The 15,379-nt window shown below is 36.0% G+C and overlaps 1 protein-coding gene across 1 annotated transcript in view; it reads right to left on the minus strand.

Moving 5' to 3' along the window:
• The window catches only part of LOC149805276 (thioredoxin-related transmembrane protein 1-like), a 44,411-nt gene that overhangs the window by 11,114 nt on the left and 17,918 nt on the right, over nt 1–15,379 (minus strand). Inside the window, exons 4-6 of the mRNA XM_089949065.1 lie at nt 10,795–10,923; nt 7,929–7,974; nt 6,139–6,240 (exon numbers count right to left, since the gene is read on the minus strand). Of these exons, the coding sequence (XP_089805191.1) occupies nt 6,139–6,240; nt 7,929–7,974; nt 10,795–10,923 (277 nt within the window). The remainder of the gene's footprint in view (nt 1–6,138; nt 6,241–7,928; nt 7,975–10,794; nt 10,924–15,379) is intronic.

A 15,379-nucleotide genomic window follows, 5' to 3' on the forward strand; every position in this document is an offset into this window, starting at 1 on the left:
TTTTCATATTGCTTTCATGCATGTATCACTCAGTCTAACAACATTTAAAGTTTGCTAGGCCATCCTGGAAGTGGCTATGCTTTGCCACCACAATGTTGGCCTCCTGTGATGCTAGACTGGTTTTCATACTTTTCATGTAAGGAAAGATATGGATATCAAGCTAAAACTTTGAAAATTAAAGTCTACTAGATGAATCTAATTCACTGGGAGTCGGGACTGACTCAGCATATATGTTCATTGCAAGCAACCAAATGATCCATACTGCACCCTCCGAATATTCTGGTTAGAACTTGATAAATTTAACTCACTATCAGTTTAGATTCGACTCAATTACGTGATTGTTTCAGGCATCAAGTGGTGGCAGAAAATTCCCAGGTTTTTCCAGACTTTCATCACCATTTGCGAAATTCAAGGAAATTATCATTTTTCCCAACTTTTTCCCGATTTCCTGTTAGCGTGGGAACCTGTTCACAGTATTAGTTGAAATATCACACATTCTTTTCTTACCTTGAAATGTCAGAAATGGCAGAGCATTAAAATGACATCAAAGCTTTGATTGTATATGAGAGAGAGAGAGATAGACACAAACAAAATGGTGCTACAAGAAAGTCTGAAATTGCCCCACTGGCAAAGAGGTGACAACTCCTTACTGAGTGCAGTCAATAATGTGAAGATGCATTCTGAAAATAACAAGAAAGTTTTATAACTTGTTGTGCAGTCAAGAAATCTCCTAATGAGGTCTTCATTGATCACTTGAAGAGTATGGGTAGGCAACCATATTCTGAAGTCAAGTTTCTGAAAATTCAAATGAACTCCTTCAATGGAGCATGATATTTTCCTTACTAACCACAGTGCTCTGATATAATGGTTTGTTTTATTATCACAAGCTGTGCTATCTCCAGGACACATGATTGCACAAATGCGACTAAATTTAATTAATCACACTTAAAAATGTGTGAGGGTGCTAAAATCACAGTCAGTTTTATTTTAGTAAAACAACACCTGTCACATTCATTAATACTAACAAAACTCAATTGGGTCATGCAAGTGCTTGACTTACAGATCTGCCAACTTAATCAAGCGCTTACTAAATGATTATTTGCCTTCAAGCGATGGGAAGCAGTCACTGATTATCTACTAAGGGGAATTTTCCCTCTGTGTCCATGTCCTGAATAAAACATTACAAGAATACAAAGCTCTTTAAATATTTGTGGATAAAATTCCATTTCAAATATTTTCCACCTATATGCTGATATCTGATGACAATAATTCCGAAACAGAAGTGGTAGTACCAACATTTATCTAATTGTTTGAACAGTGAAACATAAGCACTTTTTCTTTCTGTCCAAATCTGTGTCCAAATATAAATTATTATATTGACCAAGTATCATATTAGACTGTTCCATTTAAAAATGCTTTTGTCCTGGGAAGAGATTTTTTAAAAAATATATATGCCAGGGTATTCGGATTTCATATACATATTATAAGACATTCTAAATTACATCTATGAGTGACTAATCCAAACTGAAAGTATCTTCCCATAGGACTGCCAATCAGAAGTTGATCTGGTTAAATTAGGCAGTATATAGCTTGTAAACGAAGATCACTTACTGTATTTACCGTATGTTTTCGGACACAGTTTTCTTTTTGAAATATAATATTTAAATGCCTTGTAAAAATTTCGGACACTGTTCTGCTATAATTTTTTCAACAATTTATGTTTTCGGACACTATCTAGGAAGATCTACTGCATTGTTTTAATGTAAAATTCACAGCGTGTTTACCATTAATTTAACTGATACAAAGTTCGCTTCATTTGGTAGCCAATTATTTATTGTGATCATGAACTTCCATGAACTAATATAATTTAAATTTTTTAATCGTATGCATATATTTATGTATGTAGGTATGCAGATAGATTGATAGATAGATAGATAGATAGATAAACACTGTTATATTAAGCCATACACAATAAGTAGCAATATCAAAGAATGAAAAGAAATATGATTTAATGCTGTAATATATGTATATATATTATTCAATTTCAAGTAGCTTGTCCATAGCCTTTTTTAGGTCCTCAAGCAAAAAGCCCTCAAATTCTGTATCACTATCATCATCCATATTGTTTAATTGTCATTTCTGATCAGCGTATTTTCACTTCCGCTCAGATTGACACTGGTGCCGCACACCTTGAAAGACTTCATTATCATTGTGCACTTTTCCTTCAATGTGTCCATGGCATTTACAACCCAGTCCAATACAGTCTGTTTGCTGGCTGTCTTGATCTGTCCATTGCTGCTTTCATTAGATGATTTTAATGCATTCGTAGCATCCCTGATGTATTCCATCCAGCTGCAGCGGAGGTAGCTCCTGACAGGTTTACTGATGCTCACATCAAGAGGTTGCAGTCTGGATGTGCAGCCTCCTGGTATTATTGCTGGCACAACATTTCTGCGCTGCAACTGTTTCTTCACGTCATCAGTGATGTGAGCCCAGAACGAGTCAATAACTAATAGTGATCGCTCTCTTCTGGTGAATGGCAAATAAATTTCTTCAATCCATCACAGCATTAGCGTTTTGTCCTTCCATGCTTTCTCTTGAACTGCGATAATCCACCCTTTTGGTGCCTTCAGTACTAGATGTCTCTTTCCCTTGAAAATAATCACTGGGGGTAATATGTTGCCAAAACCTGCAACAGCTAAAACGATAGTAATGTGTCTCTTCTCCGCTCCAGTTGTACGAATCAGAACACTTTTCGTTCCTTCTTTGTCCACCGTTTTCCCTGGCACAAGATCAAAGTACATCGGTGTCTCGTCCATGTTAATAATAAAGTTATTGTCAAACTCATCCTCCTCAAGTCTGTCCATCACAAACTTGTTGAACGAAGCAATCTTTTCTTCCAAATCCTTTGGTAAACACTGGGCAAGAGAGGTCCTGCTTCTGAGCACAAACCCATGTGTTTTCATGAAACTCTCTCCCCATGAACGACTGGCATGGAATTTGCTCTCCTGAAATTCTATTGAGACAAGCTCCTTGGCATATATACATATTCCCTCAACACTGACTGGAATTTGTAAATCATGCTGAGTGAGCACCCACTGAGCTATCTTATCATCCATAGCTTGTCCATATGAAATGGGTCATCCACAGGAAGGCAAATGTCCGTTCAAGTTCAGATCGGCAGAAAAGTCAATTTTCATCCAGGTACTCACTGTGGATTTCAGAATCTTGAATTTTTCTGCTGTAGGTCTAATTCCCTGACATTTTGCATTGTTAACGATATCCTGCTTTTGCTTTAATGTATAACGTTTATAGTGACCATGTACAGAACCGGGTGGAGCACCCTCAGGTTCAAGATAATCAGACCCATCATCTAGCGCAGCTTTCTTTGTAGGCGTTTCTTTTTGTGATGCATCCTCAGAATCATTAATTCGAGGTCGCTTCTGTGGACGGCCTACTGGCCTCTTTGGAGACGAGTTCGGCAAGGGAGAGTCCCTCCACGAACTAGGCAGTGCCTCCTCGCTTGTTGCATAATGTATGATAAACTTATCCATCAAAATTATTACAGTACTAACCATATTATGTTTCACAACGACACCTATCCAGTATATAAATTTTTGATAGTGGTGGGTATTTTATTTATACTTTATATTTTAATAGCTTGATTGGCTAACAAAAATATGATTGGTCATCAGTGTAGACAATGTTACACACAAAACCACTTCAGACAGGTGTGACAGTTATGGCTTTGATTAGAAACCATGTCCCCTGCTTTATATCATTAAACAATACATCAGGGAGTCAGTATGGATTAGTAAATTTCATTGGCATTGTGCAACAAAACAAACCCCTTATCCCTGAGGCATTATATACTAAGGTTTAAACATAGTTATTGTTCAACAGGTAGTAAACCTCTTTGTAGACGATAAATATTGATTGTGGGTGCTAAATGTTCGGTACATCGTGTGCTCTTTTAATGAAATCAAGATGGCTGCATTTTATTTCCGAACCCACCTGTCAAAGAAATCCCACAAGTTATATCATTAACAATTATCACCTAGACCCTTTGAAATCTCTGACATACATCAAAACAATCTTTGAGCAGTCGATTGTTTCAAGTTATCAAGCTCATGGCTAGGTGGGGTAAAAAAAAGAGAGAACCACAACAAATAGAACATCTTTATTTTTTTAAAAATACCAACATATTAATCAAGCCGATTTGTATATTGCAACTTGCTTGTTATTTTTACCCTTCCTAGGTGTGCATACAACACTCACCCCCATATGGAGCCTCTCACCCTTGGTGCTCTAAGATTAGCCATCATACATGTACCGGTATTTCTACTCTCGATACTGAAATGTTTCTGTCATAAATATCTTAAGAATAATAATTCCAAAATCTTTTTAATTAGTTTGCATTAATATCTTAATTACACAGAAATTAAGCTTGCATGCATTTGTAATGTAGATTTTAATGATCACTGATTAGCAGAGGGTTAAACTGTGGATTACAAGATTATAGTAATATGGTGGTTATTTTGGAAAATACGTACACAATCATGTCTCTAATACATGTATGGCTGTGTTTTCTGGTGGATGGACATGTATCACATAGACAAAATAGGCAAGTAATGCCTGTTTTTCATTCATTATCCTTTCCGTGGTGCTAGACAAAATACTTGTTTTACTTCATGGCAGCACGTCGTCATGTGAGCTAATGGTAACTTCGTTATGGACGTGGGCGGGGGGGGGGGGGGGGGGGGGGGAAATAAATCTATCTTCACCTGTATGTTTTCGGACACCTAATTAAAGAATTTAATATGTATTCAGACGACAAAAAAAATTATTTGTTGCAGTCCGAAAACATACGGTAAATATGGTATATGATTGTATTTTAGTGTTTTCCTTCACAAATCAAGAATAGTAGTTGCAATTCTGGTGTTCATTTTTCTTTTACATTGTGTCAATCTAGATAAGTGTGTACAAATGGTCTAGTTGTGTTAGATGTGTGGTGCTGATTCCTCTTTAGTACAAGTTACATCCCTCCCTTGGTGCATACACCCATCAAGTTACAGTGAACAGACACAGACTAGCCTCAGACCTGTAAATCTGAATGATTCTGCATAGAAAAATAAGTTGTTTTCTTCTAAATGTAATATCAAGGGGTTTAGGAAATATAAGCAAATGACAAGCAAAACACTAAGCAAAACCTTAATGCAAATTTTCTACAACTGTGACATACTGACCCTTTATTATTCATCAAAAGGATGAAAATCCAAGCACTGAGAATAGAGATGGCTTGGAAGGTTCAGGTAATACTGCACTAAACATGATTACAAACCTAATAAATGGATTAATACAGTAATCCTTCTTTCTAATCTTGAGCTAAAACTAATACCCCTCAGAATACATGTAATCTTAATTATAAATATTTAAAGTCATTACTTGTCTAATTTCTAAACACGGAAATGATTTTAAAATATATTATAAAACATTTCTACAGAATATTTAAGCAATTATCTCAGATGTTCCACTGAAATGAGTCTATTCTGTTCAAAGTGTAAAAAAGCTGTAAAACTATCTCAAGGGAGGTAACCCCTATAATAATCTCTGCTCTGGATTAGAATTTTAGTTGTCTGTTTACATATTCTGATTTCCCTATTAAGATCAAAAGGCCAGAAAAGTTAAACATAGAAAGTGCCTTCATACTACAAATACAAAGAAACATAAAACAGAAAATATGAAATCCCTTAAAGCCAAAAATCCATTTGCAGTTTAAGAACTAGAAGCAAATGAAAAAGCTTTTAACAAAAACCCTATACATTTTCTGACTCATACCCTGACCTTACAGTCAATAGGTCAAGTACAGATGTCATTGTCTTGGCCTCATAATGATTCATCCCAAGTACGAAGAAATCCATCAATGTGTTAGGAAATATATGCAAATGAAAAACTAACCAAAGCTTGAAATGTGACTGCTATGCCGTGCTTCTTGCTCTCCACTAACATGTGCTCAACAAAAATCATACAAATTAAATAACAAAATTCAAGATTGGTAAACAAGCACATTGTACTTCCTAAGGTACTCGACATTTAAAATAAACTAAAAGAGCAATAAATATGCCTGACATTACTCACCAGCCCCAAGACAAGTCCAACAATGATAGTAATCACAGCAAAGATGATGTAACATCCCCATTCTGGGATACCATACTCTTCCGTCATTAAGGTGTAGAACGACTATACAGGAATGAAAAAGTATCATAAAATTACTGTATAATTCCATATATTAATTTATCTGGTGATAGTTCCATAAGTTGATCACATTACTGTTATACAGGACAATTTCTTTACTTGTTCAAATTTTCCATTTTTGGTTCCACTTCAGAAACAAAAGTAATTTTCTTATATCCATTATTGAACTTTGTGCACTTCATATTTTTATGTCCACTGTTGGATGTAATTTTGTTTAGTATTCTCGCTAGATCCAAACCCATCTGGCTTTAATCCTGTTAAAAGATGGTTGTTATAATTGGATGACTAAATTCTAGCTGCATTCTAGATTGCACATTAATGACTAGTCCTTTTCAAGGTTTTCTCATCAATGCATGTGACTGGTGGCACTATATTATCAGCAACATAGTTAATACAATAACAGGGGTAATGTAGACATGTAATAATATATTTCAAAAATAAAACTAACTTGCATAAATTGAGAAAACTAAGTTTCTGAAATGTCATTACCAAAATACTGAAAATTCTGTCTGAATTGAAACTATATAAATCTGTAAATATGACTAATTTGCACAAAAAGAAAAAAAAATCTAAGTATTGAAAATACTAATGGCACGGAGGTTTAACACATTAACCCCTGGAGATTGTAGCCTACTGCCGAGCTCTGTAGCATCAAGGTCATGTATAATACACTGAAGTGGGTGGTACTATAGAAAGGTAAACAGATGTAGCTCTACAGTGATACCAAATAATCCGGAAGTTCTAGTTGCACTATAAAATACAGAGGTAAAAACATCACTTTTTGGACCAGATTTTTTCCACACAAAATTTGCCTGTGGTGAGAATCCGATTTTGTGTCTAGATTTTAGACTTTTTTTGGTCTCAGATCTAAAGCAGAAAGGTATGAACTGCAAACAGACAGATGAACCTTTGCATAAAGTAGGATAAGATGGGCATTTGAAATAAAGAGCAGCCTTGATACGAAAATAATGGGTCCATTAAGCAAAATTTTTTAAATAAAAAAATCCAACTTTTACCCTTCTGCTCATGCGTGAGCCAAATAGCCAATAAAAAACGATGTTTCTAACATAACTAGGCATTAGGTTATTGGAAAATCACCCGGAAGTTGATGTATTAGGATGTATTCAGAAATAGCTTTCAAAATGTGTTTCCTACTCGAATTTCAAGCGAAAACTCCAGGGGTTAATGTGTTAAGTGATGCATAACAGCAGATGGAAGAACACAGATATTTCTATTCATGGTCCATTTTACTAAGATAAACACACTTCTCCAAAAAAATTTTGTTATATTAAAAATTTCCTTTCTTTAAATATCATGTTGGTCTGATCCAGGGTTTGGCAACCTTTGGCACACGTGCCACAAGGTGGCATGTCAAGAGGTTTTGTGTGGCTCGTGATGGGCAACCAAAAATCTCAATTTTAGCAGTGTAACTCTCTTATTGGTGGCACATACTTGTTCATTTTGTAATTAATCAGGAAAAAAGTGGCACGCTATGCAAAAAAGGTTGCTGACCCCTGGTCTAAAGCATAGTATTACATGTATCTTGCACTAAATCAATACTGTAAAGAGAAGTAACTCCTACAGCATTTCCTCTTGATTATTTTAATGCATGAACCAGACCCTCCAATTCTGTATTTCAAGATGTATTGGGAGAATTATCATGCCTGACTTACCCTAATCTGCATAGCTGCCTTGAAAAAGAGGCCAACCAATCCCATTCTGAAATCAAATGGAAACAAATATGCATATATTAGTAAGTGTTTCTTTGAACACTGTCTTGCCTGCCATGATAAACAGTAAGCTACTCCAACCCTTCATGCTGCTGACAATGACAATGATTATAACAAGAATGATAATGAGTATGGTGGTGCTCTACAGTGTTGTATAGGGTTTGATTTTTAAAGAAAAACAATTTTCCAGGATATACTGGCTATTTAAAAAGAGCCTTGCATATCTTAGGTACTGTTAAAAGAACTTTTAGTTCCCTTTATTCTAGTGTATGACTGATGGGTTAATATGAGTACTAGAGTATATAGCTTGGACTCACTTCAGATGTGCTCATATAAAAAAAACTGTAAGCACTGCTTGGTCATTTTCACTTCCTGGATTTCTGAGGTAAATCATGAAAAAAATAGCTGATAATTTTTTTACTTTTCATATATTTTGTAATTCATTCATTGCACTTTTAGAAGCTGGTATTGCCTACTTTGTCAAAATTTGTTTCCCTACTTTAATAACTGTTAAAGTTAGTGTATTTTTGACTAATTCAGGTTAATTTTGCAAGCACATGGGAGCAACCATTTTGGTCTATTGTGTGTTCAGATCATGTACAACTTCCACAAGTACAATATCCCAGGAAATGTCAGCCACATTACATGAAAAGTAGCATAGACGTATGCCAACATTCACTCCATTGTATATGCTGCAAATGCAAAAAACATCACCTTACCTACATCGCTCTCTCAAAAGTACATGATTACTGGTTGTCATCAATGCATGACGGAAAGTGATGCTTTGTCATTTGCTGTGCTGTCTGTTGATGTAGCATATTTTATTTGATGAAATACTGAGAAATAGTATTTGATCAATTTCATGAGGTTAAAGCTTGTCATAAAAGGCACTCACAGACAATATAATAATATCCTAATTAACTGTATGCATCGACTAGAAGAGTTAGCTCCTTTTGTGACTATATTTTGAGAGATCTCCATTTTGGAGGTGCACTTTCTCTTCTAGTAAATCACTCTGAATTAAGAAATAGGAAAGATTTATTTTTAAGACCAATTAACCAATGAAAGTGGTAACAAGACAACATGTACAGTGTTAAACTCCAAGAAAAATAGGAATTGCAAGTCTTACAGCTGTTTCCTTCTTAACTCAGTGTCTCACTAACATCTGCATGCTTGTCAGTTTAGCTTCTGTAATCTGACCTTCATCAAGTTTTACATAAGACTTGAATATTGTCAGCCATAATGTTTAGACTTACAGTAATATTATGCTAAATTTTCAGTTGAACACAAAGCTAAGATGTATGACTGTCAAACACAAAATGTTAACATTATTTATAATGAAGAAACATGCTTTCTGCTTAAGCATGAGAGAGAGAGGAAAGAGAGGCAAGACATGAACTCAAGCATTTAAACATTATTGTAATACTATACCAAACTGAATGTAGCAACTAAAGTACAAGATATGTGATTTAAATATACTTTAACATAAAACTAACATTCTTAGAAATACTTTAACATTCTTCCACATGACTAACCAAGCCTTCTTCCTAAGCAGACAAGAAAAGAAAGACAAGAGCTTCTAGCATATAAACTTCAGACTCTCAGAATATTATCCAAAAGTTTCAGTTGAATGCAGTCACTGATATACAAGAAGTGTGAAGATACATGACTTCCAAAATCACAATGCAAAACTGCAACATGGTTCATCATGATGCTTAATCAGGCAAACAGGAAAGACATCTGCAGTTGTCGGTATAAGTTTAATGAAATTTTTCAGTGCAAGATAGGCTAACTGATTAAAAACTGGTGGAGTTAGAACCTGGGAAAACCCAGGTAAGAACCACTGACCCACAAGAAACTACTGGCAAGCTTTCTCATGTACCCACTTTGGCTGAGCTAGGATCCAAAACCAAGCAGACTGAGGTGAGATGGCAGTGATCAGTGGCCATTTAGGAAGTCAGATCAGCAGAATTTTCATTTATGTCCAACTAGACATTATGAGAAGTCTTTTTGTAAGCCCTCATGTCAATATGACAATCCACCCGGGATGGCAACAATGGAGGTCATTTAAAAACTCAAACTGACATTTTCATTCAGGACCTACTAGATTTCATCATAAGAAGTCTTCTGGTGAATATTCCATTTCAATATGACTTTCCATTTAGGATATCAAGACTTTTACGAAGACTGATGTGGCTGCCAATTTGAATGTCAGATCAGAACCATGTTCAATTTGGACAAACTAGTCTTCTTCATGTCAATATGACTTCTTTTCAGTACTAGGAACAAGGTTTTCAAGCTGGCTGCCATGGCAACCATACTGGATGTCAGATCAACACCATTTTCAATTAGGCCAATCTATACATCATAAGAAGTCTTCTGAGAAAACCCCATGTTGAACTGTTTATGAGTAGTGACAAGTTTTTCAAATGGTCACACCCAGCACCACTATTTTCACTCTGGACAAATCAGACCTTGGGAAGAATATGTGTGTAAATCTTCAGGGAAATCCTAAAAGAAGTATCAGAGGCATATAAATAACAACTTGTGCTAATGGATGATGGATGGAGGATAAACAAGCCATAAGCTCTCCTGATGTGTGGAAAATGATAACACTAAAACATGTAGTTAAAATATAAACCCTAAAGAAATGAATGAAAGCTAAATTATATAAATTAAAATGATGAGATTCTGGCTTCACTGTAAATACTCAATGTATTAAAAAAATAATTTCAAATGCATTTCAAGCACAGAATAAATACATTTATGGGGTACATATATGTTTCAGTGTCTGTACAAATAGACTCACTGGAATGAATCTGGAGCGGTGTACCAGGAAACTGGGGGTACATTTTCCCATGTGCCATCTTGAATAAAATTAGTCAAATCTGACACCTTCCGACCCAAAGTGTACTGACGGAAAACTCCATCCTTTACACTGGAAATGAATAAAAATTTAATAAATTTAGTTACCTCCATTGATTGCAGTTGAGATTTACAAGGACAAAGAATGGCTGTATGTTACATTATTGTAAACTGCTACTGAAACTTGATATTGCTTTGAAAACAGAATAAGGCACGGCACTTTGAACAACAGCTTGATGTAAACAATATCATAATGATCAACTAGTGACCACTGAAAGTGATTAATTTTTTTATATGAGGCTGAATCAGAAAATAAATGGAGACTAAAGACCAGCAATGCTAGTGGACAAAATAAAAAGTTTTGATATTCTATTTAATTATTCATATTATTTGTTGGTACACCCATTCAATAATTTTTTTATTTATTGCTAATTATTAGGTCTGTTCCAAAAAAACACATTTGGAACCTGAGGAATTTACTTTAAATGTGGAGTAGACACACACTGATAAAATTAATTTTGTTGTCTCATTTGTATACAACAGTAAATCTAAACAGCCTGAAAAATATTGTGTCTTAAAAATGGCCACCAATAGGAGAATATGTGTTCCTCACTTTCTCTTCCTTGCTTGCCTGCAAGCATATCTGTATTTGACTGCCTATAATTCACTTGGCCAGGAGAAAAAAGAAAATCTGCCATTGTTGAGACCCACCACAAAAACTTCTCTGGTGACAATTGTCCCTTCTTTTGTATGTATCCTAACTGTCTTGCACTGACAGGAGACTGCATGAAAGTTAAGGGGCAACGCTTGTGACAATTGTCCCTACTCTTGTATGTATCCTAAAAGTGTCTTACACAGACAGGAGACTGCACTAAAAGTTAAGGGGCAACTCTTGTGACAATTGTCCCTACTCCTGTATGTATCCTAAAAGTGTCTTACACAGACAGGAGACTGCACTGAAAATTAAATGGCAACTCTTGTGACAATTGTCCCTACTCTTGTATGTATCCTAACAGTGTCTTACACAGACAGGAGACTGCACTGAAAGATACTGAATGCATGAAATAGCTACTAGGATAATGAATATCAGAGTGAATAATTTTGTTTGTTTTTTGACAATGGGAAATAGATCAAAAGAGGAATACCACACACACACACACACATATATATATATATATATATATATATATATATATATATATATATATATATATATATACACACACACACACACATTATTTGTATTTTTAAACAGGATATGACTGATTCATGAATTTTCTAACATATGATTGAATACTCAAATTCATAGATTTTTCCTATACATGTACATTATTTAATACATTCTGGAGTGTACTATACAAATGTTAGTTGTCAATATACAAATATATTTCAGACTACTTGTCTTTATTTAATCAAAATTTCTGTTGCTTTTTTTTGGTTTGGGTTTTTAGGTTTTTTATCTGTGTAAATCCTAGTCATTGAAGTCAGGTTACTTCTTAAAAATTCACTTGACTGCTTAATTTCAATTTATTTTCAGCCCCCCCACCCCCCTTTTAACAGATTTCCAAACTAAAGAGTCAGTTGACCCTTGAACCCGAAATCTCAGGAGTCAAAATTAAAAGCTCAAGAGTCAAAACTAAAATCTAGAGAGTTCTTTTGGACAGTTATGACTTATGATTCCTTGTTATTGATGGAAACAATATATGTTTAATATTTATTGTCTCATGCTGAATAATAAGACAATCTTCCGCACTAGATCAAAATTGATGACTGCCCCACTGGTAAATGCAAGACTGATGCTGACACTGTCCAGTTCTTCCTAGACACCAAAAGAGAACACTCAGGACATGCCAGAAAATGATCCATGTTGTTTCCAAAGCTATATTGCTTTTCAGAAAGAGCCGATGTGGCTAGTAAGCCAGAATACAGCCCTGGAAACTTTTGCAGTTGAGAACTATCACAGACATCCCCATCCCCAAGAATGATCAGGTCTTAAAAAACATAAAATTATGACATACTTCTGGTAGGAAATATACATCATGTGAGCTTGTTCTATTTGGATCAGTACTTTTCGTGAAAAAAATGTTTCGGACATCACTGGATTTTAAATGCATTACATACATGTATGCAAGTTTGTTGGTGTTTGTATATGTTATTCTCGTGTTTTGGAATTGCTAAAAGCGTGTTACATACGATGTGACACTAATCATCAAACGTGACATATTTTTAATTGAAGAGGAGATATTTTATTGATGAAATGACTTAGTATTATTCAGTGCACTTGTTACAGATCAATGTTTGAAATAAAATGGATGTAGAAGTGGTATATGTTATGTATTGAAGTGTGCTAATTTTTGCAGCCTTGAAGCACTTTTTGAAAAATTTTAACCAAGTATTTTTTTTATTAGAAGTGCACACGTCATGTGTGTGCCAACGAGCAATTGTATGTACAGACACATCTCATGTTCATCCTCCACAACCTTAAATCATTTACACAGCTTGCACTTGTTATTTCTGTAATGAAGAGGAACAAACAAGTGCATACATGTCTGTCTGTGTGTGTGTGTGTCTGTGTGTGTGTAGGTCATTGTAAGTCAAAGTCAGAAAGGTTTTGTTATGACCCACATCATCCCTGACATGATAACAGAACATGTCTGATATTATAGAACACTAACCTTTATTAGTAATCAAAGAAGATCTGGCCTGGCTGGGATCATCAATTTTATACCCATCACTAGATTAAGAAGATCATTAATCCAGGTATTGTCCCAGCTGAGAGGGGCAATCAGAATCATTTTACACTGCTTGCCCCCTCAATTTATGTGCAATCTTTGAACTAAAACCATTTGGGGTGGGGAAATGGGAGTTGGCAAAGGCCCAAAGACCTTCCCAACTGAGAGAAAGAAAGTAGACCAAGCCTCAGGATCTGGGATTGGGGAAATAACGGTGAACAGTCTGTCATTCCATCTGGTTGCAAAAAGATCAATCATCAGATGCTCCCATAGCTGGCAAACCAGCTATGAAGAATCTGTCAATCCTTGACAGAGAATCAGTCAGACATTGAGTCGGCTGGGAATATGTCTGATCTGGATGTAGATATCAAGTTGTGCACACCAATGGTGGAATGCTCAGAGTTGAGGTGCTTTGGTGCCACTCTGAGAAGGTAAATCACTACCACCTCAAAAATCAGACTTCTCAATTGAACAGAAAATCTAAAGAATGTAAAAAATGCTATGAGATAGTTCTTTCCTTAGACTAGAATGGTGCTGATCATATGTTTCTGGAAGATGTTATCCAAATATGCCTCTGTGGAAGTTGATGAAGTCATATGGAACAGGGACATAAAACCATGGAGTAGTTTATAAAGACCCAAGGATTTATAGTCAAGCCATGTGAGAGCGCAAAACTGACAACAATTTCCTCAGTATGTAAATAAGGAATTTCTGTATGGAGGTATGGATAGGAATGTGAGAATATGTGTCAGTCAGACTGAGAAGCAGACTGATCTTGCCATCTCCATCTTGAATGCCTTTGGCTGTTCTGACCAGAAAAAGCATGGAGGAAAATCTCTACCATCCATTTCTCAGTGAGTGTCCGGATCTCTTGCTGTGTGTGGTACTTCTGTCAGGAATGGAGAGAATGAAAGGGGAGGGGGGTGGCAAAACAAGAAATAAAGCCCTTCTGAGACAATCTGGATCACCCACTCACTTATCAGAAAGAGATCGATCCAATGCTGTTTGAAGAAACAAGAATCAGGTCTTCATGTATAGGATTGGTTTTGGAGTTGATCCCACATTCCCTTGTCTCCAGTCATCATGTCACTGAGGGTGAATAACAGATGACATATAAGGTGATGGTTGCTGCATAGAGAGATGCAGGGGCAGTTCTTGGTCTGCCTGCCTCTGCACTTCCTCTATCTCTTGCCACCAAACAGCAGAAGTGATTCGGAGGGAGGTTCACAGGGTCTGGGCGGGATGTGCACTGCCAGCGTGGCCTACAAGCTTGAAAAATCACTGGAAATGCAACAAAGATGTGACCACAATACTGAGAACAAGCTTCTAAGAAGTGTGCAGAATACTTTATCCACCATATAGAGGCAGGTGAAGTCAGAATGACTACAGTGTAGTTCTAATGCTGAGAGATCTGTGAAGGTGATGTCAGAATGGGTCTTTTACCAGCAAGATAATAATAAAAATCCGAATCTGACTCTCAGAAAAAAAAAAGGCTTTGAAACTGCCTGGGTCGCTGTTCTTTACAGATAGACTCCAGCAATTGCCTTGATTTTTCCCAACTTCAGGGGAAGATGGAAGGAAGGGCTAACTCACAGGTTGTTAAAACTAACTGAGGCAGTGACCCTGCACACTGCTGTTGAAGAGGGTGATGGTGGACATTCTGAATTGGGCAACATCTCATAAATTCCAATACTGCCACCGTAAAGCTATATTCAGATCATTCCAAGGTGGGATCTAAGCATAAACCATCATCAGGTTCATCCCCACACTAGTATGCAGGTCTTCCTGGTCAGGATC

This window comes from Sinohyriopsis cumingii, chromosome 2 (assembly GCF_028554795.1).
Source record: "Sinohyriopsis cumingii isolate HCF-2022 chromosome 2, ASM2855479v2, whole genome shotgun sequence".
Lineage (NCBI taxonomy): Eukaryota > Metazoa > Mollusca > Bivalvia > Unionida > Unionidae > Sinohyriopsis > Sinohyriopsis cumingii.